This window comes from Chiloscyllium plagiosum, unplaced genomic scaffold, assembly GCF_037043375.1.
Source record: "Chiloscyllium plagiosum isolate Xiang-an unplaced genomic scaffold, Cpla_swu_hap1 HiC_scaffold_3, whole genome shotgun sequence".
NCBI classification, from domain to species: Eukaryota; Metazoa; Chordata; class Chondrichthyes; order Orectolobiformes; family Hemiscylliidae; genus Chiloscyllium; species Chiloscyllium plagiosum.
In genome coordinates, this window is record NW_028270141.1 from 85,556,782 (window position 1) to 85,571,231 (window position 14,450).

A 14,450-nucleotide genomic window follows, 5' to 3' on the forward strand; every position below is an offset into this window, starting at 1 on the left:
TACACCTTCGGTAGTTACAGGAGAAGGTGGTGTTGGGCTGTGGGGAGGTTTTGGGAGTGAAGGAAGAGTGGGACCAGGGTGTCTCGGAGGGAATGGTCCCTACAGAAGGCTGGCATGGGATGGGAGTATGTTTCTGGTGGTGACATCTCATTGGAGGTGATGGAGATGCTGGCTAATGATCCTCTGCACTTCACACAATCCAGTCTACTGCGTTCACTGCTCACAATGTGGTCTCCTCCACATTGTGGAAATAAAGCATTGACTGGGTCACCATTTCACAGAACACTTATGTTCTGTTGGCAAAAAAGACCGTTAGCTTCTAATTGTCTGCCACTTCAACAGACCACCCTGTTCCCTGGCCAACATCTCTGTCTCGGGCTTGCTGCAGTGCTCTAGCAAAGCTCAGTGTAAGCTGGAGGAACAGCACCTCATTTTCCACTTGGGATCCCTGCAACTTTCTGGACTCAATATTGAATTCAACAACTTTAGGTCTTGAGCTCTCCCATGTCCTTACACATTCACCTCCTCCACATCATCGACAAGATTCTTTTGACAGCTCTTCTTAAATCTGTAACCTAGAAGGAGAGGGTAGGGAATGCATGGAAACGCCTTCAACTGCAAGTTCCCCTCAAAGAAGCGCATTATTTTTCCTGACTTTCTTTTCTATTACTGGGTCAAAATGTCTAACAGCAGTGTGAATGTACCTACAATGCACATATACAATGGTTCAAGGAAATCGTTCACTACCGTTGTCTCATGCACAATTAAGGATGGGCAATAAATGCTGACCCTTACCCATGATATTCACAGATCGTGAACAAATAACAAAAATTGGTTTTAACAGTTCAACATAAGTAGTAAAATAATGTCAATTGGGAAAAAAAATAGATCAAGGAATTATGTTACTACACTATGTGTTCTGTACACACCCCATAAATGGAGAAGTAATAGTAATAAAGGTTGGCAGGATGAGCAATCTTTTTTAATATTTAATATTCCTGTTTCAAAAAACATCCCAGTAGCACAGTTTTTTTAGCTGAAAGCATAATCAAACTCTGGTCCAGGGAAAAATGTCTTTTGTTTTGGATCTGCTGGCAGCCTCGGGGTTAAAATATACATTTTCAGCTGTTTATGTGGCTGTACAGTAATGTTACCACCATCACCAATTGTCATTGAACTACTTCTGTGCATGTACATCATGGAACATTCTGCAGATCGTCTTTTATGTTACCCAATAAATTCACAAAGAAAAATGATCATGCATACAAATAATGTCAAGTGTCAAGAATTGTAAGTATTTTGACTGATTATTTTCTTAAACCTTTCAGAGTTAACAAAGATGAGTTCTTTGAGAGGTGCATTCTATTTGAATGATTTATTTTATGACTTTAGTTTCATTTCTCCCAACTTAGATGGAAACCTTTGAAGTAGCCATTATTTTCAGCGGCATGTTTTAAAAACGTTGAAATCTTTCCTGCCAAGTACTGCCACAAAGAGAAAAACCCGAGATGCTGAGTTAATAGTTTGGGATCTGTATATTCTGTAAAATATTACACTGAATTCCTATTCTCTACTAAAACATGAAAATTGAACTCTCCTCACTTTTATATTTTCATATACTTCATAAAATTAACTTTATACATCTTTGGACTGATTTTTTAACAAAAAGTAATTGTAAATGATTATATTTAATTATTTTGCTTGTGTAATACTCAAAAATATTCAGAAATCATACAGATGATTTTGTTTCATTTCATGTATCAAATGGTATAGAGCCATAAGCCACAAATAACCTTTGCTATTTCTCCATTAAAGAGAGTTGGTTATGTGTAGCTTAGGGGTAAGCATTTCACAGCCTAAGGAAGGAGACAGGTCTTCATGAACTGTCATGAGCTGCACAGGGATTCAACCCTTGCTGTTGTCTTTATTCTGCACCACAGTCACCTAGTCAACTGAACTGATGAGCAGGATATTAATCTAACGAATGCATCCAAAAATAGTCCAAGTCAAAGGTTATCAGTCATCTATCTGTTTTACATCAAGCATGTATTTCCTATTTGCCACAGTTAAGTGTATCACAATTTTATTGTAGATAGTAATCATGACTGGGTGTAACACCCAGAACTCCTGTTAAACTGTAAACATTGTTTAATTTCCATATTTAGTATGAAAGAACTTTCAAGATTCTCAACATTGGATGATATTACACTCTGTTTCTCTAGATGAATATGAGGTAGCTTTCAGGTACATTTTTATCTTGCTTTTTTCAGGTAAACTTTACTAAGCTTTATTATTTTTAAAATGTGAATTAGTCGAGCTTCAGTCTCATAGTTCAGCATCCGATACACTCTTTACCAAACCATACAACAGAGAGAGTCTTTGTCACAAATTCAGGTCAGCCATGGATATCATAAGAATCATATAAAAGATGCTGTTCGGCCCCTTGACTCTACTACTCGAGTGAGGAACAAAGTTTCCTGAATCTTCCCGCAGGGTCTCCATAGGCTTGCCTACACTGCTGCCACTTTCCTACACTAGGCTTGTAGCCTTGTATGTTATGGCACTTCAGATGTTGTATCAAGTACTTTTTAAGGGTTGTGAGGTTACCTGCCTCAACTACTGTCTCAGGCAGTGCATTCCAGATTGCCACCACCCTTTGGATGAAAAAATGTCCTCAAATTATAACCTCTTGTTCATGACTCTTCAATAAAGAGGAACAGCTTGCTCCTGTTTATGGCCCTAATAATCTTATACGCCTCAGTCAGGTCCTCGCTCAACCTTGTCTAATCCAAAGAAAACAACCCAAGCTTATCCAGCCCTTCTTCATAACTGAAATGCTCCATCCTAGGCAACATCCTGGCAAATCATCTCTGAACTGCCTCCAGTGTAACCGCATCCTTCCTATAGTCAGGTGACCGGAAATGCATACAGTACTCAATCTGTGACCTCACCAAAGTTTCGTATAACTCCAACATAACCTGCTTGCTGTTACAATATATGCCCCAAAAATAATTCTTAGGATCAATTGCACCTCAATCCTGTTAGTTGCCTGAGCATCTTCATTTTATGGTTGTAGACTCGTACTTCACTATATCTGTTTGTATAATAGCACCAAGGCTGTAATAATCAAAGTACGCTTGCCAAATTGTTTAAATACTCACATTATTGACATATCCATTTCTTCAGTCTCCACTCGATGCCAGCCCACTCAATTTTGCAACAAGTGAACGTACCAAGCAACAACGAGAATCTGATATACTCATTCAGTCAATACAACTTATCTTCATTTGCTCACGGGAAAATAATATGCATTCTGTACCTCTCCAAATCAGTGAGTTTGTTTACTTGACTTAAATAAAATAATATATAATTTTCTCATTGTTGTTTCCTTCTTAGAACCTTTGTATGGTTACTGCTTCACTCTTTTCTGATATTTCTCCACCTGCTTTCAAATAGAAAATGCAGGTCACTCAGAAGTACTGCCAGAATCCTAGGCCAATGGCTCCCCAACACAATGATCTAAGGTGTACATTGTATTACCAAGGCAACCTAATGTTTTGTTTATTATTTGTAGTCTTTTGGAAGCAACTTCAAAGTTAGTACATTCGCACATTAATTACGCTTGGCTTGGGCTGTATTTTATTTAAACTGGGTAAAATGTATGTACTTTAAACCATAACATTAAAAGTAATTATTTTTCAAAATGATAACTGTGAGAGAAGAAAATGATTGCCAGACATGACCATCATTCCTTATGATCTCTTGAGTCTTTCCACCTTTCATACATTTATCTTTTTGTTTCCAGAGCAAGAGGCAGAAGATGTGGCCAGTCGTGTCGGAACAATGGGGCTCCTATTTTGTGGATGGTGTCACGGGACTGGAGGGTGAAGGTGAAACTCAGGTGCACACATGGTGCACCAGCAATATTAATACATACAGCACCATTGCCATTCCCAGCCTGCAGGCTATAGCAGGTAAGAAAGAAAGTGCAGCAATGGGTCATTGCAAGATCCGTATAGGGGAAACTGAGAAATACAAGGGAGAGAAAACACTGGCTGGGGGTAATTTATATGCACTCCAATCACATTTACTTCATTCGACAGCAAGTTAAAGAAATATGTAATAATGTAATACATAGTCAGTTCAAGCTTCATTATAGAATGGCCAACCAAATTAGCAAAAATAATTTGGAGGATGAGTTCATGAAATTTATTCAAGTCAGTTTTCTAACACAGTACATTCAGGAACAAACTATTTAATTCTAATGATATGTAATAAGACAAAGTCAAATAGTAATTTTATTTTTACAGAAACCTGTAGGTTGTTGTCAGTACAAAACTGAGATCTTCAATTTAAATTACACAGGTATGAATGGACCGCACATAAGGATCAAAGGAGGGGGTTCACAATATTTCAAAAGTATAATAAACCTGAGGATTGAGCATCTTTCTCCCCCAGAAATTAATAACCAGTGAAGAAGAAATTGATGAAATAGGAGAGTATAGAATTTAGAAGTAATCCAGCAAGAAATATAAAAATGGATGGGAAGAGTTTCTGCAAGTATGTAAGGTAGAAAAAAAAATCCAAAAGTGATGGGTCCTCTAGAGATAAAAGGAAGAAATTTATTTTAAAAAGTGTAAATAAAAAATAATGTAACCAATATTAAGATAAAGAAATTAATGGGGCTACAAACTGACAGATCCTCTGGACCTGATGACTGCATTTTTGAGTTTTAAAATAAGGGTCGTCATAAATGATGTACATGTTGGTTTTAATTTTTTCAAAATTCCCTTGGCTTCAAAATCATTGTGGATTTGGAAAATAGTGATTTAATCCTCCAATTCAAGGAAAGACAATGAGAAAGACAAGGAATTGTCACTCAGTTTGCCTGACTTCAGTAGTAGAGAAACATTGAATTTGGGCATGAGGGATGTATGTCTTGGCCAATCAGAATTCACTTGCCAATCAAACAGCATCTGTTCCCTAATGCAGCACACATTGTTGTTCCCTTTGAAATTGCTTTTGCAATTTACACTTTTGTGCCAATGTGTATATGGAATGTCAATCTTTTGTCAACAGGACCTAGTTTACGTGGGCAAATTTGCTTGGTGGAAGGGATTCCCAGCTCATCAGGTCAGGAGGAGAGAGGGCAGAGGTGAATGTAGAACTTGGAAGTGGAATGCAAAGTGAAAAGGGGTCCAGTGATTGACAGAAATAGCCCCAAATGGGGCCTGAACCCAAAAAAGAATTCCAGTGTCCTGATCCTGATCCAGACTTCATTAAGGCTGTTGAAAAGGAACTATATATACTTGAAAGCAAAATTCCTAAAGCTAGTGGAAATTTAAAAAGGAATGCAACCAAGTAGGTAAATCCTTTTAAAGGTTGCTGAGGCCGAATAGTGTGATTATGTAATTATGTAATTTTCCATGATTCTATGGTATCCAGGCAACAATCAACATGACATCATAGTTTCATTACCAGTTTACATTAAATTAGTCGATCTTAGCCAGGGTAGCATTTCTGATGTGACAATTCACTTCAGTGTTTTCCTGGTAAGAAACAGGGAAAGATCAACAGTGCTAAAGTCCACTAATCTATTGAATTTAAAATAGTGGACACATTGCAGCTAGTCCATTGTGCAGCCCTATCTGAGCTGCTTAATGAATGTGAAGCAGAAGAAAACAGTCAGTCAGTTGAGGAGAAATGTACCCCACTTATGACGAAGACTCTTGTTTGCCGAGTTAGACGCAGCTAAATATATATCAGAAATTGCTGAAAGAACTCAGCAGTCTGGTAGCAACTGAACTTGTAAAGAAGGCTCACTGAACTGAAAACATTAACTGTGCTTTCTCTCTGCAGATGATACCAGATCTGCTGACTTTCTTTTGCAGTTTCTGTTCTTGTTTCAGATTCTGCTGCTCTGTTTTATTTAAAAATAGATCAGCTTTGACTGGAAGCTCTGAATGAGTTTGTATCTTATCCCTTTAATTCTTTTGAAGTTAAATCTATTGATCAGTAGTGGTAAATGGAGCAAGTGTACTGTAACCATAATATTAAAGCTATCCCCTGAAATGCTGATGTTATGGTAAACAGGTAGGACCCATGGGAGCACAGACTTTTGTTCAAAATTATCTCAATTCATCCCACAGTTGTAGATTGAGCAATACCTGACCAACAAAGCAAAGATATATTTCTCAGACATGAAAGGTGACTAAGCTATATGATCACCATTAGTTGCACATTCAAAAACAATCAGTGTCATTTATAGTGCCAGTTTTAAATAAAAAAGTTTTAGATTTTTCCAAGATCATAACTACTGTACATTAACAGGACAGCCTCACCATTTATTAAGTTTTGTAAAATATTAGATCCCATGTTGCAGACCGATACCAATTATTTTACTGCAACTGTGGTGCAGCATTTTTCTATGAACTCTTTGCACCTTTAAGACATCAGAAATGCTTCAGTTAAATGAAAAGTTTGTACTATTTTCTTGTTCTGTCATGTCTGTTCAAATGTTTTTACTGCACTTCTTAGGCATCTCCTGCATCTGTGAGGCCAAGAGGCATGTAATACTGATTTCTATCTTGCAATCTGTCAAGACTTCTAAAGATAACGCATTGCTTGTTATAAGTAATCTGCACAAGAATCTGGTGACTGATCTTTCAGACTGCTCAAAGCGACATTGGCCTGAAACCTTAGCATGCCCAGTGTGGGCATTGAAAGGCACAGGTGATAGAACATTACAGCGCAGTACAGGCCCTTCAGCCCTTGAAGTTGCGCCACCCTGTGGAACCAATCTGAAGCCCACCAAACCTTCACTATTCCATTCTTGTCCATATGCCGACCCAATGACCATTTAAATGCCCTTAAAGTTGGCGAGTCTACTACTGTTGCAGGCAGTGCATTCCACATCCCTACTGCTCTCTGAGTAAAGAAACTGACATCTAACCTATATCTATCATCCCTCAATTTAAAGCTATACCCCCTTGTGCTAGCCATCGCCATCCAAGGAAAAAGGCTCTCACTGTCCAACATTTCTAAGCCTCTGATTATCTTATTTGTCTCAATTAAGTCACCTTTCAACGTTTTTTTCTCTAATAAAAACAGTCTCAAGTCCCTCAGCTTTTTCTCGTAAGACCTTCCATCCCTACCAGGGAACATCCTAGTAAATCTCCTCTGAACCCTTTCCAAAACTTCCACATCCATCCTATAATGCAGTGACCAGAACTGTACACAACACTCCAAATGGGGCCACACCACAGTTTTGTACGGCTGCAGCATGATCTCATGGTTCCAAAACCCAATCACTCGACTGATAAAAGCTAACACACCATATGCCTTCTTAACAACCCTATCAACCTGGTGGCAACTTTCAAGGATCTATGTACCTGGACACTGAGATCTCTCTACTCATCTACCAAGAATCTAACCATTAGCCCAGTACTTTGCATTCCTGTTACACCTTCCAAAATGAATCATCTCACACTTTTCTGCATTAAACTCCATTTGCCACCTCTCATTCCAGCTCTGCAGCTTATTTGTCATCTCTCTGTAACCGTGGAGCAGCATGGTGGCTCAGTGGTTCGCACTGCTGCCTCACAGCACCAGGGTCCCAGGTTCGATTCCAGCCTCAGGTGACTGTCTGATTCAGCCTCGGGCAACTGTGTGGAGTTTGCACATTCTCCCCGTGTCTGCATGGTTTTCCTCCAGGTGCTCCAGTTTCCTCCCACAATCCAAAAAATGTGCAAATTAGGTGAATTGGCCATACTAAATTACCCATAGTATTAGGTACATTAGTCAGAGGGGAATGGGTCTGGGTGGGTTGCTCTTCGGAGGGTCGGTGTGGACTGGTTGGGCCGAAGGGCCTGTTTCCACACTGTAGGGAATCTAATTATCTAATCTACAACATCCTTCGTCACTATCCACAACTCCACCAATCTTAGTGTCATCCACATATTTATTGATCTATCCTTCTCTGACCTAATCCAGGTCACTTATAAAAATGACAAACAACAGTGGAACCAACACAGTTCCTTGTGGTACCCCACTAGTAACTGAACTCCAGGATGAACATTTCCCATCAACCACCACCCTCTGTCTTCTTTCACTTAGCCAATTTTTGATCCAAACCACCAAATCACCTTCATAGAGTCATGGAAACAGATCCTTCGGTCCAACCTGTCCATGCCGACCAGATATCCCAACCCAATCTAGTCCCACCTGCCAGCACCCGGCCCATATCCCTCCAAACCCTTCCTATTCATATACCCATCCAAATGCCTTTTAAATGTTGCAATTGTACCAGCCTCCACCACATCCTGTGGCAGCTCATTCATCCCATGCCTCCAAATTTTGTGCAACAGCCTACAGCGAGGAACCTCAACCAACGCCTTACTGAAATCCATATACACCACATCAACTGCTTTGCCCTCATCCACCAGTTTGGTCACCTTCTCAAAGATCACAATAAGATTTGTGAGGCATGACCTACTTATTTCTTTCTAGATGATTATAAGTCCTGTCTCTTATAAGCCTTTCCAACACTTTACCCACAACTGAAGCAAGGCTCACTGGTCTATAATTACTAGGGTTGTCTCTACTCCCCTTCTTGAACAAGGGAACAACATTTGCTATCCTCAAGTCTTCTGGCACTATTCCTGTAGACAATGACGACATAAAGATCAAAGCCAAAGCCTCAGCAATCCCCTCCCTGGCCTCCCAGAGAATCCTAGAATAAATCCCTTCTGACCCAGAGTACTTATCTGTTTTTACACGTTCCAGAATTGTGAACACCTCCTCATTAAGCATCTCAATAGACAATCGGTGCAGGAGTAGGCCATTCTGCCCTTCGAGCCTGCACCACCATTCAATATGATCATGGCTGATCGGGGAGAACGCTGGTAAGTGGAGCTGAAATGCGCATCAGCCATGATTGAATGGCGGAGTGGACTCGATGGGCCGAATGGCCTTACTTCCACTCCTATGTCTTCTGGTCTTATGGCTGATCATCCTTAATTAGTATCCTGTTCCTGCCTTATCTCCATAACCCTTGATTCCACTATCCTTGAGAGCTCTATCCAACTCTTTCTTAAATGAATCCAGAGACTGGGCCTCCACTGCCCTCTGGGGCAGAGCATTCCACACAGCCACCACTCTCTGGGTGAAGAAGTTTCTCCTCATCTCTGTCCTAAATGGTCTACCCCGTATTCTTAAGCTGTGTCCTCTGGTTCGGCACTCACCCATCAGCAGAAACATGTTTCCTGCCTCCAGAGTGTCCAATCCTTTAATAATCTTATATGTCTCAATCAGATCCCCTCTCAGTCTTCTAAACTCAAGGGTATACAAGCCCAGTCGCTCCAGTCTTTCAGCGTAAGGTAGTCCTGCCATTCCAGGAATTGACCTCGTGAACCTGCGCTGCACTCCCTCAATAGCCAGAATGTCTTTCCTCAAATTTGGAGACCAGAACTACACACAGTACTCCAGGTGTGGTCTCACCAGGGCCCTGTACAGCTGCAGAAGAACCTCTTTGTTTCTATACTCTTGTTATGAAGACCAGCATGCTATTAGCCTTCTTCACTACCTGCTGTACCTGCATGCTTACCTTCATTGACTGGTGTACAAGAACACCCAGATCTCTTTGTACTGCCCCTTTACCTAAATTGATTCCATTTAGGTAGTAATCTGCCTTCCTGTTCTTGCCACCAAAGTGGATAACTATACATTTATCCACATTAAACTGCATCTGCCATGCATCTGACCACTTACCTAACCTGTCCAGGTCACCCTGTAATCTCCTAACATCCTCCTCACATTTCACCCTGCCACCCAGCTTAGTATCATCAGCAAATTTGCTAATGTTATTACTAATACCATCTTCTATATCATTAACATATATTGTAAAAAGCTGCGGTCCCAGCACTGATCCCTGCGGTTCCCCACTGGTCACTGCTTGCCATTCCGAAATGGAGCCGTTTATCACTACTCTTTGTTTCTTATCAGCCAACCGACTTTCAATCCAAGTTAGTACTTTGTCCCCAATACCATGCGCCCTAATTTTGCTCACTAACCTCCTATGTGGAACTTTATCAAAAGCTTTCTGAAAGTCCAGATACACTACATCTACTGGATCTCCCTCATCCATCTTCAGAGTTACATCCTCAAAAAATTCCAGAAGATTAGTCAAACATGATTTCCCCTTCATAAATCCATGCTGTCTCTGACCTATCCTATTACTACTATCCAGATGTGCCGTAATTTCATCCTTTATAATAGACTCCAGCATCTTTCCCACCACTGAGGTCAGACTAACTGGTCTATAATTTCCTGCTTTCTCTCTCCCACCTTTCTTAAAAAGTGGTACAACATTAGCCACCCTCCAATCCGCAGGAACTGATCCCGAATCTATCGAACTCTGGAAAATAATCACCAACGCATCCATGATTTCTCGAACCACCTCCTTCAGTACCCTGGGATGCAGACCATCAGGCCCCGGGGACTTATCAACCTTCACACCTAACAGTCTCTCCAACACCAATTCCTGGCAAATATAAATTCCCTTAAATTCAGGTCCTTCAGCCACTGTTACCTCAGGGAGATTGCTTGTGTTTTCCCCAGTGAACACAGATCTGAAGTACCAATTCAATTCTTCTGCCATTTCTTTGTTCCCTGTAATATATTCCTCTGTTTCTGTCTTCAAGGGCCCAATTTTAGTCTTAACCATTTTTTTGCCTTTCACATACCTAAAAAAGCTTTTACTATCCTCCTTTATATTTTTGGCCAGTTTACCTTCGTATCTCATTTTTTCTCTGCGTATTTCCTTCTTAGTAATCCTCTGTTGTTCTTTAAAAGCTTCCCAGTCCTCCGTTTTCCCACTTATCTTTGCTATGTTATACTTTTTCTCTTTTAACTTTATATGTTTCTTAACTTCCCTCGTCAAACACAGCCACCCATGCCTCCTCCTAGGATCTTTCTTCCTTTTTGGAATGAACTGATCCTGCATCTTCTGCATTATACACAGAAATATCTGCCATCATTCCTCCATTGTCATCCCTGCTAAGGTATTGCACCATTGAACTTTGGCCAGCTCCTCCCTCATAGCTCCATAGTTCCCTTTATTCAACAGAAATATTGTCACTTCCGATTGTACCCTCTCCATCTCAAATTGCAGATTGAAGCTTATTGCATTATGGTCACTACTTCCCAATGGCTCCTTCACTTCGAGGTCCCTGATCAATTCTGGTTCGTTGCACAATACCAGATCCAGAATTGCCTTCTCCCTGGTAAACTCCAGCACCAGCTGTTCTAAGAATCCATCTCGGAGGCACTCCACAAAGTCTCTTTCTTAAGGTCCAATACCATCCTGATTCTCCCAGTCTACCTGCCTGTTGAAATCCCCCATAACAACTGTAGTAACATCTTTGCGACAGGCCAATTTCAGCTCCTGATTCAACTTACATCCGACATCAAGACTACTGTTTGGGGGCCTGTAGATAACTCCCAAGAGGGTCTTTTTACCCTTAGAATTTCTCTGCTCTATCCACACTGACTCTATATCCTCTGATTCTAGGTCCCCCCGTGCAAGGGACTGAATATCCTCCCTTACCAACATGGCCACCCCACCCCCTCTGCCCGTCAGTCTGTCCTTACGATAGCACGTGTAGTCTTGAATATTCATTTCCCAGGCCCTGTCCACTTGAAGCCACGTCTCAGTTATCCCCACAATATCGTATCTGCCAATTTCCAAAAGAGCCTCAAGCTCATCCATCTTATTTCTAATGCTTCGTGCATTCATGTATAGTATTTTTAATTTGTTACTGCCCTCACCCTTCCCATAAACTCCTGTTTTACTCAACCTTACAGCATGATCCCTTTCTGAGTTTTCTGCCTCATTGATACAGTTGTCTTTCTTGACTTTCCCTTGTTCTAACTTTCCCTTCAATTTCCTCCTTAAACATCTAGTTTGTCCCCTCCCCCCCACTACTTAGTTTGAACGTAGCTGTGTTGCAGTAGCAAACCTGCCTGCCAGAATGCTGGTCCCTAACCTATTAAGGTGCAAACCGTCTCTCTTGTATAATTTATGTTTACCACAAAACATACCTCAGTGATCCAAGAATTTAAATCCTTGCTTCCTGCACCAGTTCCCCAACCACACTTTCAAGTCCATTATCTCCCTGTTTCTGGCCTCACCAGCCCGAGGAACTGGAAGCAAACGAGAGATAACCACCTTGGACGTCCTGCTTTTCAGCCTTCTTCCTAGTTCTCCGAAGTCCCGCTGTAGTATGCTCCTCCTCTTCTTCCCGACATCATTTGGGCCAACATGTACCACCACCTCTGGCTCTTCACCTTCGTCCTTGAGGATTTCCTGCACTTTGTCTGTGATGTCTTTAACCCTGGCACCAGGAAGGCAACACACCATCTTTAAGTCCCGCCTGCTGCCACAAAAACCCCGGTCAGTTCCTCTCACTATGGAGTCCGCTATTACCACGGCTCTGTGCGATGTCCGACTCTTCCGCTCAGCCTCCACGCCAACTTTTGATTGACAGACCTGGCCGCCTCGTGGACTGGCAATGTCATCCGTCTCTACTGTTTCCTAAAGATTCAACTTGTTCCTGACAGGTACTTCCCCCGGGGTCTCTTGCACCTGTCTCCTCTATGCCTTCCTCATCGTCTGCTCTCTTCTGTTTTTTTCTGGTGTGGTCAGTGTAATAACCTCGCTGAAGGTCTTGTCCAGAAAGATCTCGTTCTCTCGGATGAGCCTAAAGTCCTCGAGTTCTTTCATCAGTGCTGCAATATGCTCTGTCAGTAGCTGAATGTGCACACACTTTCCACACTTATACGAGCCAGACACACCAGAGTCGTTGACCTTCCACATCAAGCATGTAGCACACTGAACCAGCTTGGCAGTCATGTCTTCACCCTCTTCAATTGTGGCGTAATCACTTCACTCAACCTCCTTGTCAAAGACTCCTGAGCTAAAGCCTCACTCTTCAATCCACAGGAACTTCCTTGGACCCTCTTTTTGGGGAAAGTCTGTGGACTTTTAATTTAGGTTAGAGGAGGAAGGTGGGAGGGAGGCCCTACTTTGTAGGACCTGGGGTCTAGAACACACCCACTCAAATAACAATCACGTACCTTCCCGACCAGCTTTGTGCTCCGCCTTCACTTCCGCCCAGCTCCCACCACACTCTGCTGCAAAAAAAAGAAAGCCAATCCCATCTAGTCTAGTATTCTGTATCTCAGTATTCTCCTCGACCACATTGTCCTTTTCTAGTGTGAATACTCATGAAAAGTATTCATTTAGCACTTCCCCTATCTCCTCTGACTCCAAGCACAACTTCCCAATACTTTGCTTGATTGGTCCTAATCTTATTCTCGTCATTCTTTTATTCCTGATATACCGATAGAAAGCCTTTGATCCTATCCACCAATGACTTCTCATGTCCCTTCCTGGCTTTTCTTAGCTCTCTCTTTGGATCTTTCCTGGCTAACTTGTAACTCTCAAGTGCCCTAACTGAGCCATCACATCTCATCCTAATATAAGCCACCTTCTTCCTCTTGACAAGAGATCCAACTTCCTTAGTAAACCACAGCTCCTGCGCTCAACAACCTCCTTCCTGCCTGACCAGTACATACTTATTAAGGACACACAGTATTTGGTCCTTGAATAAGCTCCACATTTCAATTGTACCCATCCCCTGCAGCTTTCTTCCCCATCCTATGCATTCTAAATCTTGCCTAATCGCATCATAAATGCCTTTCCCCAACTGTAACTCTTGTCCTGCGCTATATACCTATCCCTTTCCATCACTGAAGTAAACATAGCCGAATTGTGGTCATTATCACCAAAGTGCTCACCTACCTCCAAATCTAACACCTGGCCAGGTTCATTGCCCAGAATCAAATCTAATGTCTCTGTTTCAGACAGAGACATTATGTGCCGATTTTGTTTGTTAACCGTTACCAATATGGCAGGTTGTGCTCTTCTAGCTCATAGTGAGTATGTTTCCCTGCTCATTATATTAGGGGTCCAAGAGGTTCATTATTGGCCAAAATTTGTGGCCCAATGTCTACGCCACCATCTGTATTCAAAAGGATTTGTTAATCTTTCTTTCAATGAGTGTGCTGGTACCAGGTTGAGGATTTCAAACAGTTCATCAACTTCACCAACACCTTCCAACCTGCCGTCAAATTCACTTCACCATCTCTGACACTTCCCTCCACTTCCAGAACCCCTCCATCTCCATCTCCAGTAACTATCTTTGCACTGTCATCCATTTCAAACCCACAGCTACCCCAACTACAACTCCTCTCGTCCACCCTCCTGCAAAAATGTGATTTCATACTCCCAGCTTGGCCACATCTGTTCCCAGGATAAGGGATTCCAATCCTGGACATCCAGATGTCCTACTTCAAGGACCGAAATTTCCTCTCACCAATGATCAATAATG

General features: G+C 41.7%; 1 protein-coding gene and 1 long non-coding RNA gene across 6 annotated transcripts in view; one reads left to right on the plus strand and one right to left on the minus strand.

Moving 5' to 3' along the window:
* The window catches only part of nt5dc1 (5'-nucleotidase domain containing 1), a 568,470-nt gene that overhangs the window by 529,748 nt on the left and 24,272 nt on the right, over positions 1 to 14,450 (plus strand). For 2 of the 5 annotated variants that reach the window (XR_015753733.1, XR_015753734.1), the window contains exons 11-12: positions 3,187 to 3,331; positions 3,806 to 3,974. Coding sequence is in view for 2 of the 5 variants with exons in the window: in XM_087981159.1 (XP_087837285.1) it covers positions 3,806 to 3,974 (169 nt within the window). In the remaining 3 variants the exon portion in view is untranslated. Of the gene's footprint in view, positions 1 to 3,186; positions 3,332 to 3,805; positions 3,975 to 14,450 lie in introns of those variants that run through there. The other 3 variants (XM_087981159.1, XM_087981155.1, XR_015753737.1) reach the window with 2 other exon arrangements.
* The window catches only part of LOC148150617 (uncharacterized), a 126,769-nt gene that overhangs the window by 19,014 nt on the left and 93,305 nt on the right, over positions 1 to 14,450 (minus strand). The gene's annotated exons all lie outside the window — the stretch shown is intronic.